This window comes from Cyprinus carpio, chromosome A6 (assembly GCF_018340385.1).
Source record: "Cyprinus carpio isolate SPL01 chromosome A6, ASM1834038v1, whole genome shotgun sequence".
Classification (NCBI taxonomy): domain Eukaryota; kingdom Metazoa; phylum Chordata; class Actinopteri; order Cypriniformes; family Cyprinidae; genus Cyprinus; species Cyprinus carpio.
Genome location: NC_056577.1, coordinates 19438267 through 19454842, shown reverse-complemented (window position 1 = coordinate 19454842; position 16576 = coordinate 19438267). Strand labels below are relative to the sequence as shown.

General features: G+C 35.5%; 1 protein-coding gene across 4 annotated transcripts in view; it reads left to right on the top strand.

The window, feature by feature from the left end:
• The window catches only part of LOC109057501 (peroxisomal biogenesis factor 5-like a), a 75676-nt gene that overhangs the window by 38045 nt on the left and 21055 nt on the right, over window positions 1–16576 (top strand). For 3 of the 4 annotated variants that reach the window (XM_042758298.1, XM_019074747.2, XM_042758300.1), the window contains exons 2-4: window positions 1913–2017; window positions 10421–10532; window positions 16238–16432. In XM_042758298.1, coding sequence (XP_042614232.1) covers window positions 1913–2017; window positions 10421–10532; window positions 16238–16432 — 412 coding nt within the window. The remainder of the gene's footprint in view (window positions 1–1912; window positions 2018–10420; window positions 10533–16237; window positions 16433–16576) is intronic. The other variant, XM_042758301.1, reaches the window with a different exon arrangement.

Below are 16576 nucleotides of genomic sequence, written 5' to 3'. Positions count from 1 at the left end.
GCATTCAAATTTGGACGTAAAGCAGTAGAATAACAATTAATTTTTAATTAGAATTATTAATTTGCAATGTTTTATTACATTTTTAATTAATTTGTTAAAAACAACTTTGAATGTTGGCCTGACAAATTCTTCTTTAAAAAATTTTTGGGGAAAAGTTTAAAAAGCCTGCAAGGCCTTAAGCTGGGCTCAGACTATAAGAGCTACAGAATATAGAATATAGTTATTTAAGAGTTTTAAACCGATTATGAAATCTGGTTGTAGCACACACATAAGTAGAATCTTTGCAGATTTTCTTCCCTCAAATTTTAAACATGCACACACTACAAGATTTGAAAATCATTGCCCATCAAACACTACACAATATTCTCAAGATTATCATGTTGAAAGGGGGGATCCAAATAAACAATAAACAGCTGCTTGTTTTGCGGTCGCGCATTGGCTACTGTGATAGTATTGATGTAATCATAGCTGTCATCTTCCCAATTTAAAATCCTAAATATCATACATGTTTGATATGATTGGGAAGGCCCTAATTTGTGTGCGAGCAGATCGGGAGGTGCAAGATTCGAGCTGTAAATGTGTCACATTACCAGATATTCCATGCCGAATATCGGAACCGACCGACTTCCTCAACAACATTTTCTCTCAGATTCTCACAAAATAATAATAATAATAAAAAAAAGATAAAACAGATATTTTGCCATTGATTATGTTCTTATTAAGACAGCCAATATCTACATTTTTATTTTGAATGTAAATAAGTAAATGAAGGAATATTTAGAATTAGAATTAGAATTCAAATGTAGAAATTGAAATGCCTTGACAAATCTTTGGTTTAAAAAATAGTTTAAAACTTTACAGAAAGAACATTCAGTGGATGGAGAGATTTAAGCAATGGACGTTTAGTCATTGATTATGTTTTTATGAAGGCACACTATCTGTAAATTTGAATGTAAATAAGTAAAATTAAAATGTAATTTTAAATGTAGTCGTTTTTACTGTATTTCTATTTAGAATTTAATTAGTATTTTTTCATTTTTAAGTAAAAAGCAAAATTTGTCGAGACAAATTTTGATTGAAGCTGACACATGTTAGTAATCGATGTTTCACTATTGATTATGTTTTTATGAGGGCACACCATGTAAATAAGCATAATTAAAATTAGTTGAATTTAAAATTGTTACCGTTTTTTTTTTTTTTTTTTTTTTTTTTTTTTAAATTATGGAGTAAGTATTTGTCATTAAGTAAAAAAAACAAAACCAGTCTAGACAAACTTTGTTGGCTTGACAAAACCTTGTTCTGAAAACAAGTTTAAAAAGCCTTGAGGGTTGAAACTTTATAGGCCTTATGGACAGAAAGAACAATATATAGAATGATTGACAGAACAATAAATGGATAGATACTTTTGTCCATACTTTTGGCTTTGTTATTCATATATTTTAGAGGTTAATGTAAGTGTAATTTCTCTGGACACTGCATTCGCTCAGAGCAAGTTAAGGCAAGCTGACTAGAGCTTGCCAGTTCAGTTGAACCCATTATATAACCTGGCCTTGGAATAATAAGATGCCATCTTCACTGTTCAGACTGGCCATACGTCTCTGTCTCTGTAGCGCAGATAAAAGCAGTTGACGACAGCCGCCCTATCACTCGCATGACTGCGGTGGCCTCTTTGTGATTTCGCACTTCATCACGCAGAGTAAAACTGAGGATGATGTGAGAAAGAATGTATTGACGCTCCATACAGCTGTTTTCATGTGTGGCTTCGGGCAGTGTTTCATTTTGCTTTCAGTGTGATCATATCAATCTTATAGCATATAAATCATTGAGCCTTCAAGCACCGTAGTACGAATAATACTTGGAATATCTAAATATTCTGTCCTGACACAAGTCATTGTTGATTTCACTGTTGTAGGGGAAAGACTCTAGGGCTGCAGATAAGACCGTTGCCATGGTCCTGAAGGAGATACCCAATAAGGCGTCCTCAGAAGGCAAGCCCCTCCTCACGGGGACAAACAAGGTGGGCTACTACTGCAGCTACGGCCAGAGTGAAACAGCACATCCGATCTCGCTGCATGGTGATGATAACTAATGGAAACGCTTTGACCATCACATGTCTAACCTCCACCTTTTAGCCTAACAAAAATAAAAATCACAGTGTGTCTCTGCCATCACAAATTTCTAATAGCACAACAGCTAACACAGGGTTTTTTATTTCATTCAGGGCAGCTCTGTGGGGTAGAAAATTGATCTTTTTACATCAGGCAAGGCTTGTCACAGGAAATAGAATGGGGACAATAGAAATGAGCATTTCAGATGAACACATGGGACACACATGGATTTAAATCTTAGCTTTATGTTTTGTTATGGTGAAGGATTTTTCGCCACGATCACAAAATAGATCACATACTCAACCTGTAAAAACAGGGAAACACTTCAACACATGCTTTTAAATTGTAATATACCTCATAAGCAGTTCAGTTTGATATATTTAATATTGCTTTACATATATTTTGTATAGCAATGCACAATATCAGTGCTATATCAGTTATTGGATGATTTATGAAATTTATCACCAAGGTTATCAGCACATTTATTTTAATATCATTGTCATTGAGATAATATTTTGAATTAGTTTGTATTTTTTATATTTTTTGGTTTGATTTCAATTTAAGTTAAAGGTTAAATAATTTTGTTGTGTTTGTCATTTTTCCTATTTTTTTAATGTTTATAGTTTTCATTCTTTTTTCAATTTTAGTTTTAGTTATTTAGTCATTTATTAAAGTAACTTAAGATAAACGAAAAATAGAAATGTTGTCTTGGCAATAAAATATATATATGTATATGTGTGTGTGTGTGTGTGTGTGTGTGTGTGTGTGTGTGTGTGTGTGTGTGTGTGTGTGTGTGTGTGTGTGTGTATATACAGTGGGTACGGAAAGTATTCAGACCCCCTTAAATTTTTCATTCTCTGTTATATAGTTAAAAATCATTTAAGTTAATTTTTTTCCTCATTAATGTACACACAGCACCCCATGTTGACATAAAAACACAGAATTGTTGACATTCTTGCACATTTATTAAAAGAGAAAAAACGAAATATCACATGGTCCTAAGTATTCAGACCCTTTGCTCAGTATTTAGTAGAAGCACCCTTTTGATCTAATACAGCCATGAGTCTTTTTGGGAAAGATGCAACAAGTTTTTCAAACCTGGATTTGGGGATCCTCTGCCATTCCTCCTTGCAGATCCTCTCCAGTTCTGTCAGGTTGGATGGTAAACGTTGGTGGACAGCCATTTTCAGGTCTCTCCAGAGATGCTCAATTGGGTTTAAGTCAGGGCTCTGGCTGGGCCATACAAGAAGAGTCACAGAGTTGTTGTGAAGCCACTCCTTCGTTATTTTAGCTGTGTGCTTAGGGTCATTGTCTTGTTGGAAGGTGAACCTTCGGCCCAGTCTGAGGTCCTGAGCACTCTGGAGAAGGTTTTCGTCCAGGATATCCCTGTACTTGGTCGCATTCATCTTTCCCTCGATTGCAACCAGTCGTCCTGTCCCTGCAGCTGAAAAACACCCCCACAGCGTGATGCTGCCACCACCATGCTTCACTGCTGGTACTGTATTGGACAGGTGATGAGCAGTGCCTGGTTTTCTCCACACATACCACTTAGAATTAAGGCCAAAAAGTTCTATCTTGGTCTCATCAGGCCAGAGAAACTTATTTCTCTGTTTTTTAGCAAACTCCATGCAAGCTTTCATGTGTCTTGCACTGAGGAGAGGCTTCCGTCGGGCCACTCTGCCATAAAGCCCCGACTGGTGGAGGGCTGGAGTGATGGTTGACTTTCTACAACTTTCTCCCATCTCCCGACTGCATCTCTGGAGCTCAGCCACAGTGATCTTTGGGTTCTTCTTTACCTCTCTTACCAAGGCTTTTCTCCCCCGATAGCTCAGTTTGGCCGGACGGCCAGCTCTAGGAAGGGTTCTGGTCGTCCCAAACGTCTTCCATTTAAGGATTATGGAGGCTACTGTGCTCTTAGGAACCTTAAGTGCAGCAGAAATTCTTTTGTAACCTTGGCCAGATCTGTGCCTTGCCACAATTCTGTCTCTGAGCTCTTCAGGCAGTTCCTTTGACCTCATGATTCTCATTTGCTCTGACATGCACTGTGAGCTGTAAGGTCTTATATAGACTGGTGTGTGGCTTTCCTAATCAAGTCCAATCAGTATAATCAAACACAGCTGGACTCAAATGAATGTGTAGAACCATCTCAAGGATGATCAGAAGATATGGACGGCACCTGAGTTAAATATATGAGTGTCACAGCAAAGGGTCTGAATACTTAGGACCATGTGATATTTTAAGTTTTTCTTTTTTAATAAATCTGCAAAAATGTCAACAATTCTGTGCTTTTCTGTCAATATGGGGTGCTGTGTGTACATTAATGAGGAAAAAAATTAACTTAAATGATTTTAGCAAATGGCTGCAATATAACAAAGAGTGAAAAATTTAAGGGGGTCTGAATACTTTCCGTACCCACTGTATATATATATTATTTAAGTCAATGTTTATTTTATTAAGTAACAAACATTGTTTGTTGGTTTTAGTTTTAGTTAACCCTGGGTATCAGTAATACTTGATATTTAGTTCAGTCTGTTTTTACATTTAGATTCCCATTGCCATCATCAACACTCAATAAAACATAATCACAATAATCTAAAATTATTTAGTAATTTCATTTGTTATTTATCAGACAAATTAGCAGGGAACTGTCAAATAAGCAATTTAATACAGGATTTTAAAAGTGTTGCATCTCTAATTTTACATGCATCAAACTGTTGATATGATATGAAATGATATCAAAACAAATTTATTGGAACTTTTCTTTCAAAAACATTTCCTTCCTATTTAGTGGTTGATATTTGTCTAGGAAATCGCAATGTCACAGCTTTATAGCTCGTCTTGTCATTGCCTGTGTGGTCTGTAGCTCGTTCTGTGTTTTAATCTTTATCGTTGTGTTTATGTGAGTACTGTACGTGTAACACTATTATCTGCGTAGCTTATGTCTCTGTGCTGTATTGATGCAAGACAGATTCTGAACTCAGTAATAATTGCATTACATTAAGCTTTTGAAGCGCTCAACTGGTTTCCACTCTTCCTTCACCAGTCACAAATGACACATGATTCAAATTGCAAAGCATGTAGTGGTTAGTTTTGTAATAATCAGTCAACAATCAATAGATCGGTGACCTGAAGCCAACTGCACTCTGTTGCTTTGTCCATAATAGCGTAAACGTTAGTTAGTTTTGAAATCAGGTGAGATCGAACATGGCATGTGAAGCAAAGCATCATTCCGCTCTGTAAAGTCTTGTCAATACTGATGCCAGAGTGTTATCAGATCAATACTGTCCTATTTACCACAATGTGGAACCTGTAACTGTAGTCTTGTAAAACAAGTAAAGGGCCAGACAATAAGTTGATTTCACTGGTGTTCCTCTACCTGTGGCTCAGTGGTAGAGCATTGTGTTAGCAGCGCAAAGGTTGTGGGTTTGATTCCCAGGGGAACACATGTTAGGTTAAAAAAATGAATGCACTATAAGTTGCTTTGGATAAAAGTGTCTGCTAAATGCATAAAAAATGTAAACTGGTAAAGTTTATTTGGGTGTCATTCAGTCATATTAGGGTATTTATAGATATTAGGATATTTATAAAAAACCTGAATAATGTTCTTTTGAGAAATGACTGCTTCTTAGTCTCTGTGTCCCTAAACAATTTAATACTGTGGATATTTAATCATCTGCTGTCACTTCAAGTAAATTGCAGAACTTAACGGATTAACTCTTTATCTGAAGAGAAAGATTTTATAATTAGCCAGGAATTCACTGCATGAATGACATATAAGAAGCAGGTTTATTAACTTAGTCATTGCTAGAACCAGGCATTCTTATTTGTACTTCTGATTGTTTTTAAGTATTTTATTTGTTTGTGTTGCGTAAACACTTTTGGTTCAAATATCATATCAATTATGCAGTTAGACTAAGTGTACTGACCTCACACACAAGATAAAATAGTACAGGTCTTCAACATGGTACATGGCTTTTACAGCCAACTGTACCTCTGAAATTCATTTCTTCATACATAATGAAGTTGTGTATGTTCATGCTGTTTTTTATAACACTAATAATTGTCTCACATGAGCTTATACCTCCCTCATCCTCCCTCCCTAACTCTCCCCCTTAAGACTCCCTCTAGATAACCTGGTTCCAGGTTCCCTTGACAACAATATCTTGGAGTTACCACCAGGAGCTAAACCCACATGACACAATTAGTTGAAGTTTTCCATGACATAACTCAGGATTTGCCCTCCGGCTCAAACACAAAGATGAAAATGAGGAGGTACAAAATGCTTGCGTTGTAATAAAGTGTAGCTGAGAACAACTGAAAAAAAAAAAATTCCTTTTCATATAGATAAAGAGTGAAAACCTGAGTTGTTCATCACCATTATTTTTTTCTTACATATCCAATCAGTAGGTTTACTCTGCTTTACAATTACTGTACAGCTAGCCGTGTCTTGAAAGGATAATCAGCATTCACATGTAGTTACTGTAAATGCCTTTGAGTATCATGGGAAGATGGGACATCAGAAGCACAATGAATCTCAGAATAGTACATTATGCACTACATGAATAATCAAATCCTAATTAAAGCCAAACTATGTGACCTTGATGTTCAAGTCTTGGCTGAATATACCGTGGCAATATTCATTGTTTGAGTTTATAGTGAGCCCCATGACTATTTAACACTGTCAATGTATTATTTTTACTTAACAATGCTTTTATGTTGTATTTTCTGAGGGGCAATTGTGAATGCGTGGTTTCCTTCAAATTATGAGGAACAGATTGCAGAGAAACTATGCACACTCATTTTCAATGGGAATACGAAAGATTAAAATGTGCTCAATATTGTAAGAAGGTGTAAATTAAATAATAATAAAAAAAACACCCAAGGAGATAAAGCATCATGCTTCTATTCGCTATTATTATTTAGTGACTATTTCTGTGGATTATCATTACGCCAGTAGGTGGCGACAAACCTTTATGAGCCACTGAATCATTCGTTCAACCACAAAACACTGATTCATTCAGGGATGAAACACTACTATTGTTGTTGCTCAGAGGTGTAGCTGTTTATTTTGCAATCATTTTTGACATCTTTGGAATTACTTTTATTGGCGGAGCAAAAACAGACCACAAGCAACTTGCTATAATGTGTTTAAAATGTAGAACTATATCACATGTGTGATATTTTTATTGCCAAATGTACCTGCACCTATGCTTACATGCAACCTACTATAATAATTCAAAATAAAAATACGTAAGAAAAAGCATTTTTAGATATGTCAACAAGGTAAAAATGCCAATAATCGCCAATTATAGCTTTCTTGTTTTTTGAATTTTATACAGGTTTAAAAATGAAAAATTTTAATTAAAACTTAAAGTCTTCATCTCAGGTGAATGTATTCAGATAACTTTTTACAAAAACAATTTATTTCCTAATGTGTAAAACTTTTTTAATTAGCACCAAACAGAATGCACCTTTGACAGAAGACACACCAAATGTGTTTGCTTCTCTCAGACAGAAAAGCCAGATAAATCCTCTATCAACTAGCCTGCCACTGAAATAATCATACTGAGTTAATAAAAAACAAATAAGAAAATTCTAACTGTTCTGCAACGTGACTGCAGTTATCTGCTCTAATTGCAAGAATGAGTTTTGTCCCTTTAATAATTCCTATTAATGTCAGCAACCCATTTGTGGCTAAAGTGAAAAACAGTTGAATACAGGGAAATCTAATTAAATAGTAGAGCCCAAAATATTTCCAAAATAATGGCCCTTGTTCTGCTGACATTCACAAGGGTGGAAGTTATGCTTTTATAATAAGACTTATATAGGGGCAAATAAAAAATTGAGCCCCAAATCCAGCTCACCCATGGTAATAAAAATTGTGTTATTTAGATGTTTTTACATAATATGGTGTTACACTTCAAATGCTTGCTGATCAGCAGATCTGAGCTGTTAAATAAGACTATTTCTGCATATGTTTTTTTGTTTTGTTTTTCTATCGAATGCTAAAGAAAGTTGCTTTGTCAAAGATGACAGTTGGAAGACAGAGAACCATCATTTTCTTGACTTCCATCAAAAATGTACAAGGTGTTGTAACAGCAGGAGTTCAGCTTGGGTAAGATCAGACATTCCAGCCAATGAAGGAATAAATCTCCTCCCTGACACCAGCAGAACCAGAGCTGTCTGTGCAACCCAATTAAGACTGCTGGGTCAGCGTTCTGGCACAGACTCTCACAACAGGAATGTTCTCCCAAGCACTCTGGCCAACGTACACTGCTCGTGTTATTCATGAATATTCAGTATGTATTTCAAAGCTTCTGTCAAGATATTGTACGAGGAGATCACAAACCTTTGTACAGTTTGAAGGTAGAATATACACCAGAAAAATGTCAAGCACAACTAGTTTCTGCTTAGAGAAGTATAATCCATTTTTTCATTATCGTTAATTCAATTTATTTTCTGTGTCCATCTCTAAATTAATTCCTGATGGACTTTTGTCTCTATGGCCTTATTTAAGCCCCGGACAAATTAAAAAGACATTCAAGGGGAAATACAGCAGCCCTCAATTAAGCTAGTCTTGATAAGGTCAGAGTTTTTTAATCAATTTGCTTTAAATGATAAACATGCAATAATCTGTTAATTTAAGCAGCGTTGCTTAAAGTGTCTGTTGTTGTTAAGGCCATATGTAGGATATGTATGGATAGGACATGAAATTACATGTGTGCTGTTTTACACCCAGAAGCATTCTGATTACATAAGTATCTTTAATTTAGCATTAAATTCAGGTGACTTTGAGAGCAGCATATTTATATTTTATGGATATATTAAAATAGAAAACAGTTATTTTAAATAATATTCTAATAATGTTTCACAATAATACAGTTTTACTGTATTTTGGACAGTTTTACTAGCCCCAAACTTTCGAATGGTAGTGTACTTTTGCAAGCTAATTAGCAAACAGACGGAAACTAAATTAATATTGTCTGCTCATTAGCTATATATCTATCCCGTTACATTCTTTCACAGTGTGTTTAGCGACTTTTGACCTTCAAAGCACTTGATACAAACATCACATTTACCCCCAGCGTGATGTTACTGGTGGATATGACCATGAACTTACAGCTTTTAAAAACACTGTTACCTTACAGACAGAAACCCAGGTTATCAGATTAGTACCGGGCAAAAAAATATATTCACATATATTCACATTCATCAGTTTAACTAAATGCAAATTCAAGTAGCTACTTATTCACACATTAGCAAGTGTTAGCTTGCTGCCTTCCAGTCGCATAAGCAAATCTGGTTTAAAAAAAGAAAGAAAGAAAGAAAGGAGACCAAGAAGGTGAAGATATACAGTAAGAAATGTTTGCCTCAACTGGTGTGATCAGCCTTTGTCTCTTAAATGACGCGAACAATGAAGATTATCAAATCCAATTGCCACTATATAGTAATCTCCCTCTTTAGACATGGATTTATCAATAAAATTTTACTACAGCACAGAAATATTTAACTAGAAATCAATCCAGAAAGATTCTGATGCAAATCGTGTTTAGACACAAATACGCTAGGCTTCATTGTAGTATGTGCAATATGTAGGAAGAAATGTAATTAATTTAACCACACTGAGGACACTGATCAAACATCAGGGATCCCCTTAATGTTGCAAATTTATGTATCTCTTCTGACTGAAGGATTAAGTTTTCAAAAGAGAGGTAGTTATGGCTGAAAATGCTGATTTGCTGTAGCCATGCACTGGCCACAAAAGTGCTCTCCTCTGATGAGACTGTGGCATGGCTGAATGAACACTATGAGAACAACCAGATGATGATTGATGTGTTTTTTTTCCATTCTGTTAGACACAGGGCCACCTCTATGCCAGTCTTTTAAGAGAACATACACACATTCTGTCACATAGTACACATAGTATACAGATGAGGGACTTTATAAAGACAGCCTCACACCTTGTCATAATTACATTCATACACAATTACTATGTTCTCTGCAATGGAAAAACAAGCACGCCACATGCTATTTCTGATTTTACTGGTCTGCTTTCCTTCTGTTTAAGTGAGAATGGGAGGGAGAAACATCCTCAGGCTAGAGACATTTGCAAGAGGGGGGCATAGTGAGAATTGTCATCTCAATCCTGTTAATAGGCAGTAGCTGAAAAGGTGGTGACTACCAGCGTTACCAATCACACACAGAGATGCTTGTGGCACAGTGGAGGCTGGCTGCAACTAAAACAATAGGAGAACAGGAGGCCAAGTGCATTAATGTAGATCTCATCACACTCTTCTGCTTGATTTTTTCAGCTGGTGAGTGAGCAACAAGAGAGCCGTCCCTTGCTGAGCCCTTCCATCGATGATTTCCTCTGCGAGACCAAGTGTGATGGAGCTGCCCGCCCAGTAACCTCCAACACAGCAGGTACCACAGATAGTGACCTTCCCATACTTCCTCAGCAATTCTGCTTCAGCTTCAGATGAATTGAATTTGTGCCTTTATACTACCATTAAAAAGTTTGGGGTCCGTAAGACTTTATTTAAATTAATACTTTTATTTAGCAAGTGATAGTAAAGCGATAGTAAAAACTTTTACATTAACAAAAAATTTAATAAATGCTGTATTTTTTTAATAAGTGCTATTCTGTTCTTTCTGTTCATCAAAGAATCCTGATATAAATGTATCATGGTTTCCACAGAAAAAATATTAACAGCACTCCTATTTTCAACTGTTAATAATAAAAAGCTTCTCTTGAGCGCTGAAATAGAATGCTAGAATGATTTCTGAAGACTGGAGAAATGGCTGTGGAAAATTCAGCTTTGACATCACACAAATAAAATACATTCTAACGTGTTTTTAAATAGAAAACAGTTGTTTTGATTTGTAATAATATTTTACAATATTACTGTTTTACTGTATTTTTAATCAAATTAATATTTGGGTGAGCATAAGAGACTTATTTCAAAAGCATTTTAGATATCTTACCAACCCAAACCTTTGAATGATGACATATAGAATGATTTTGTTGTCCAGTCATTTTCAGCTATTTCCCAGCATGCATGCCTGTTCAAAAATGAATAGGAGAAATTGTAATACTCCATGGAAACTAGACATGGCCCAGCCTAATAATACTGTTTTTGTGCATGATTTGAACTCAAAAAGCATTTTTATTCCTGATTGAAATTCAGATAGATTCAAATAGATGTACTTGTATGACTGAAAATAACTGATGGCATTACGAAGATAGCTGCTGAGTTTAATGACTTTAAAGGGGACTTATTAAAAGGGACTTGTTTATTAATCTAAATGGGTGATTTTCAATTCAGTCAAGACATTTGCTTAACATAATTAAGTAAATTAAAGAAACAAAAGGCATGCACACTGTTGCCTACACAAATCAATCAAAATTCAATGATAAACTAATGGCACTGTTCAGAGAAATGTGTAATATTTTTGAGTGCACATTAACATTGCAAATATCAATGGTGCCTGCTAACACCAAATATTGTTCATTCTTAAATTTCTACCTAATTAATTCTCTGTCATCTGCATTATATATGTCTTCACCACTGGTTAGCAGAGCAGACAAACACATTACTAAATGAGAAAGTATGTGGCCTCTTACTGCATGGCAGCTGTATTACATGAAATTCACACTGAGAAGCTGAGCAAATAAAACTGTATTTATTTGACTTGCACCCTTACTTGTCTGCACCACAAAGCAATTAAGACAACCACTCCTACTCCCTATAGAGTATCTTGTTTACTTTCTGATTGTGGAAAACAGCATATTCTATTTACCAACAGATTATGATTGGAGGATCTTTCGATTGCTTAAGCAGCAGTCTGTTAATTACTGAACCTTTGAGCATAATGCGTATTGAGGTTCAGAAATTACCAGGCAGAACTTTCTGCAATCAAAATGTCACAAAGTACTTACTTCACAGTTTGAAAGATTTTCAGTCTGTCAAACAAATAGTAAAAGCCTCAGTTATTGATCTATGTGTAGTTGAGTATGCCTGATTTGAAATGTGAAGCCAGAGTCAATTGTCACGTTAACATTGCATTGAAGTCAGTTTCTTTTTTGTACCACTCTAAATATTTTTTTGCATGTTTATTAATATGATTGTATATAATGTGTTAATAATATTGTATATTGTATATAATATATTGTATATATTATATTATGCTCAATGAGACTAAATTCATAAGCTAAGAATTTGAATGATTAAAGGAACACCAAGCTTTTTTTAAGCAGTGTCTGTCTATAAAAGCAATGGAGCTGATTATAAAAAATTATATTCAGGTCTTTAATGGGAAGTGCTGTAATCTTTAGAAGAATCACCTCGGAATTCAATTATTATTCTCTGGTAGATTCTCCTGAGTGAGATTTTGATTCATTTTTCATTTTAGTAATAAAAAAATCATGACTTGCTTTGGTTACTGAATCTTCAGACTATCGTATTATCAAGGCGTCAGGACTCCTATACTTCTTTATTTAAGACAGCTTATGAGATTCAAAGCCAGACGTACGTTAAAACACATACATTTCATTTCTTTTTTACAAATTGAGGAAGTCATTGATTTAAATAATAATAATAATAAGCAGACAGTGTGTAAGATCATGTAAACACCTAAATCTAGATATATTTTTAGTCATTATACCAATTTCAGTACCACATTTACCAGTTTATTCTATGCACAAATATGCTTATTTTGACATCAAAACCATAGAAAAGTGGATGATTTCAAAATGTCATGTTAACATAACGTTATTCTGTTTGTCAGGTTTTTATAATGAGATTTTTTTAATAGATATTTTGATATTTTTAAAATGAAATTTTTGAGAGTCAAGTCACCCACATTACATTCATTTTTTTATTATTTATTATTAAATATATAAGTTTTTCAAAACCATATGAAACCAACATGAATGCAAAGAGTGCATTTCAGAGAACTTGCCACATGAGTTTGAAACATTTTTTTTTTCCTTTTCTTTATCGTAGACACTCTTATATGTAATTGACCCAGTTATCAATGTTTTATTGCACATGTGAAGGCAATCATTGTGAAACTTCTTGATTATATTGATGTCTGAGGTTATTGCACTATAAGCTGGTTTAAAGTAAAGGGATTTAGAAGATATCAAAATCTTGAGAGGTACAGTATTTGGTGTCCAGGCTGGTCTTTGTGTGGTAGCCAGAGACAAAAGCATGTGGTGGTAACCTGGTTTCAGCTCTGATGTTTGTGCCAGATTTCAGAAGGTGTGCTGTCAAGCCCTCAAGGCTTGGATCATGCATCCTCAATCTTGGTATCTATATGCAGTACTGACCTGCACAGACATTTTGTCTACCACCTGGTTATGAAGATGTCTGTTCTGCAAGCCAGAAAGGTAGCAGGAAGGGGGTAGAATATGTCTGGAGCATCTGTTCTTAATGTTAACGTAAAGTGGGGTTCAACTATCTAAAAGTTTTATGCTTTGATCTCACCTAATCAGAAAAGCTGACTTCATTCTCTCTGAATATTGAATGAACATATTCTTTTCAAAACTTCATCTTCTGCAGCAGAACACAGTGTTCTGTAGAGAGTGTTCTTGATGAAGTGTGTGTGTGTATATATACATTATATAAAACGCTCTTTGTTCTCTTGGAGACGAACATGCAACATCAAAGATTGACACCGGCCCCTGAGCTGTCGGAACTGCCTGCTTTCTTTTATTGCTGTGACCACGCAGGTAGATAAGTGCCTAGAGCAATAACTAAGCCAGGGTGATTGTGTTATTATATGTTTTTTCCTTCCTTTAAACTCTAGAAACTGTGCAAAAACTTGCTAGCTAATATCAATTTATGCACAGTATCTCACAAATGTTAATGGTTTAATCTGTTGAACACACAACGGAATCGATAAGGGATGAGAGGATGTTTATGTACTCTTAGGAGGTTTTCACACTAGCACAGGGGTTTCCAAACTCGGTCTTGGGGGGGCCACTGTCCTGCAGAGTTATTTTTTTTTTTTGCTATTTTTACCTGATTCGGTTTTTTATGGTATGATTTGTAAGTTTTTGATTAACTGGTTCAGGTGTGTTTAATTGTGTTTAATTGGGGTTGGAGCTGAACTCTGCAGGACAGCGGTTACCCCTGCACTTGCACTTTTGGTGCACACCTGTTTGTTTGATGTCAAAGTTCAGATTGTTTGGATAATGTGAATGTTATTTTCTGAACTAGGAAGCACACCTTTGAACCATACCCAAGTCTAAAAAGGGTGGTCTGGGTTACAGTTCATGCTATCTCTGGTACAGTTTTTTTCTGCTGTGAATGCAGTCATACTAAATGACCAATGTGAACCGCTGTTGATGACATATGAATTGGTCAAACTGTGTATTTCTGTTTTTTCACTCACTTTCCTGACAAGCATGACTGATGTGTTGAAAGCAGAGTGAATTTACATCTCATTTCCCCTTGCCTTCAGAAGAAATTAACGCCACTCTGACATAAACGAACCATGGTTTGAAACTAAAAACATAGTGACCACAATCCAGATGGGACAGGGGAAGGAGGGATCAATTAAACTCGTTTTAAGAACAGGCAATCAAACAAGGTGTGAAAGCACCCTTAAGTGTATATTCTATTTCTCTATTTACAGTCATTGAGCAAATGGCACCTGGGAATTTCTTGACAATGAGGCACAGTGTTGATTTCCAGAACCTTCACCCTCTTAGTTCCTCTGTGGTGAAACGAGCTGCCTACCTTCACTCAATTTGCTGAGACCAAAATGTTTATATTTCATTTTCGCTCTAGCTTGTTTAGTAATCTAGTTACTTAAAACTTGGCATTGGCCAGGGGATGCATCCCAAACTTTCAGAACCACTAAACGGTCTTGAGCAAGACGATAAATAAAAGTGGATATTTATTTGAAGAGTTTGGTTCCAAAATGCGATAAATGCCATTTTTTTAAAAAATTCAGTTTCCGCCAAAATCAGTATTGTATCTGGTTGGTATTGAAAAGTAAATGTTTTATTTTACACTAAATGCAATATCCGCCATGTTATTGGGTCGTTTTCTCCCTTTTTTTCCAGACCGCAACAAACGCCATTCTCCCTTCTCTACAGAATGTGATATATATCCACTTAACCAATCACAGTGCACCATTCCACGCGCTCTAGTAATGGCGGCGCTTTGAATACACCCGGCATCCTAGTTTTCCTCATCTATTTTGTACTTTGTGATCAACAAACAAACTTAGGGCTGCATGATAAATCGCATGTGATTGTCATGCGCATCTCGTCAGTAAAGCTGGTTCTGTGATTAGTAGTAAATCTCCATCATGTGCTTTCAGATGGATACATAGCCGTAGATCCTGACAAGCTATGCAATATCACGTTCATAATCGCAGATGAGTCCCATTCAATTATGAACACGATATTGCATAGCTTATCAGTTTAAGTGTTTTTATTAATGCCATTTATGTTTTTGTTAATACTGCGTATAGCACTGGTCAACTAAATTAATGTAACATGGCAAAGATTAATGTACTTTTTGGAAGTTGAATGTAAGGGAAATGTCCTTTTGGAATCTCTGTGGTTTAATGTGATATTGTTGTTCATGTTCTTGTTCATGATTAACTTTTTTTTTATTGCTGTAATTAATTTATAGCATTAACAAGATGACGCGTTGAATTCGTTTTGGGAGCGATGACTGATTGAATGTATTTTTAGTCCAGTGCCTGTATATAAGATTAGTATTGACCAAGTTCAGAGGCTGTCATATGTGGATTAACCATGTTGTGTATTTTCAACAGTTTCAATATGAAAAATAACTTTCATATTGATTCAATGGATATATAGCATTTTGAGGGGAACAAACAACAACAACAAACAACAACAAATTTTGGGGAAAAAATAATAAAAAATTTTAATCAATCTTTGATAATCTAAATCTGGATTTGACTTTTTAATGTTATAATAACCTAAAGATGCTATGTGAAAGTTTGAAACAGAAAATAGTGGTTTTCGTCTTGCCACTTTCTTGGTAAAGAAAACACATTTTACTCATTTTTACTTTTCAAATCAAAATGGATTTATAGCGTTTTCGAACCAAACTCTTCATTTTCTTTTTGCTTCCTATGTCCAGTACTCTCCTCCTCTCTGGACCTGCTAGATCTGAGTGAGCCTGGTGAGAGAAGACACAGCAAAGACAGGAAGAGCCCTCTTTCTTCTAAGGGCACACCGTACAGGAAGAAGAATGATGAAACAGAGCTGATCCAAGTGGATGTTGATCGGAGTATAAACTGTTCCCGCACACCTGAAAAGATTTCATTGGACTCAGGTATTAAGTGTCAGACAGACAGAGTGAAGGGCTGTTATGCTGAAAAGCAATCTTGCAAATCAGTAAAGGGAAATCAGACGATTACACAAATTAAAATGCATTTTTCATGTCATTAACTGAATTCTCAATTCCAGTCCTTGCGCC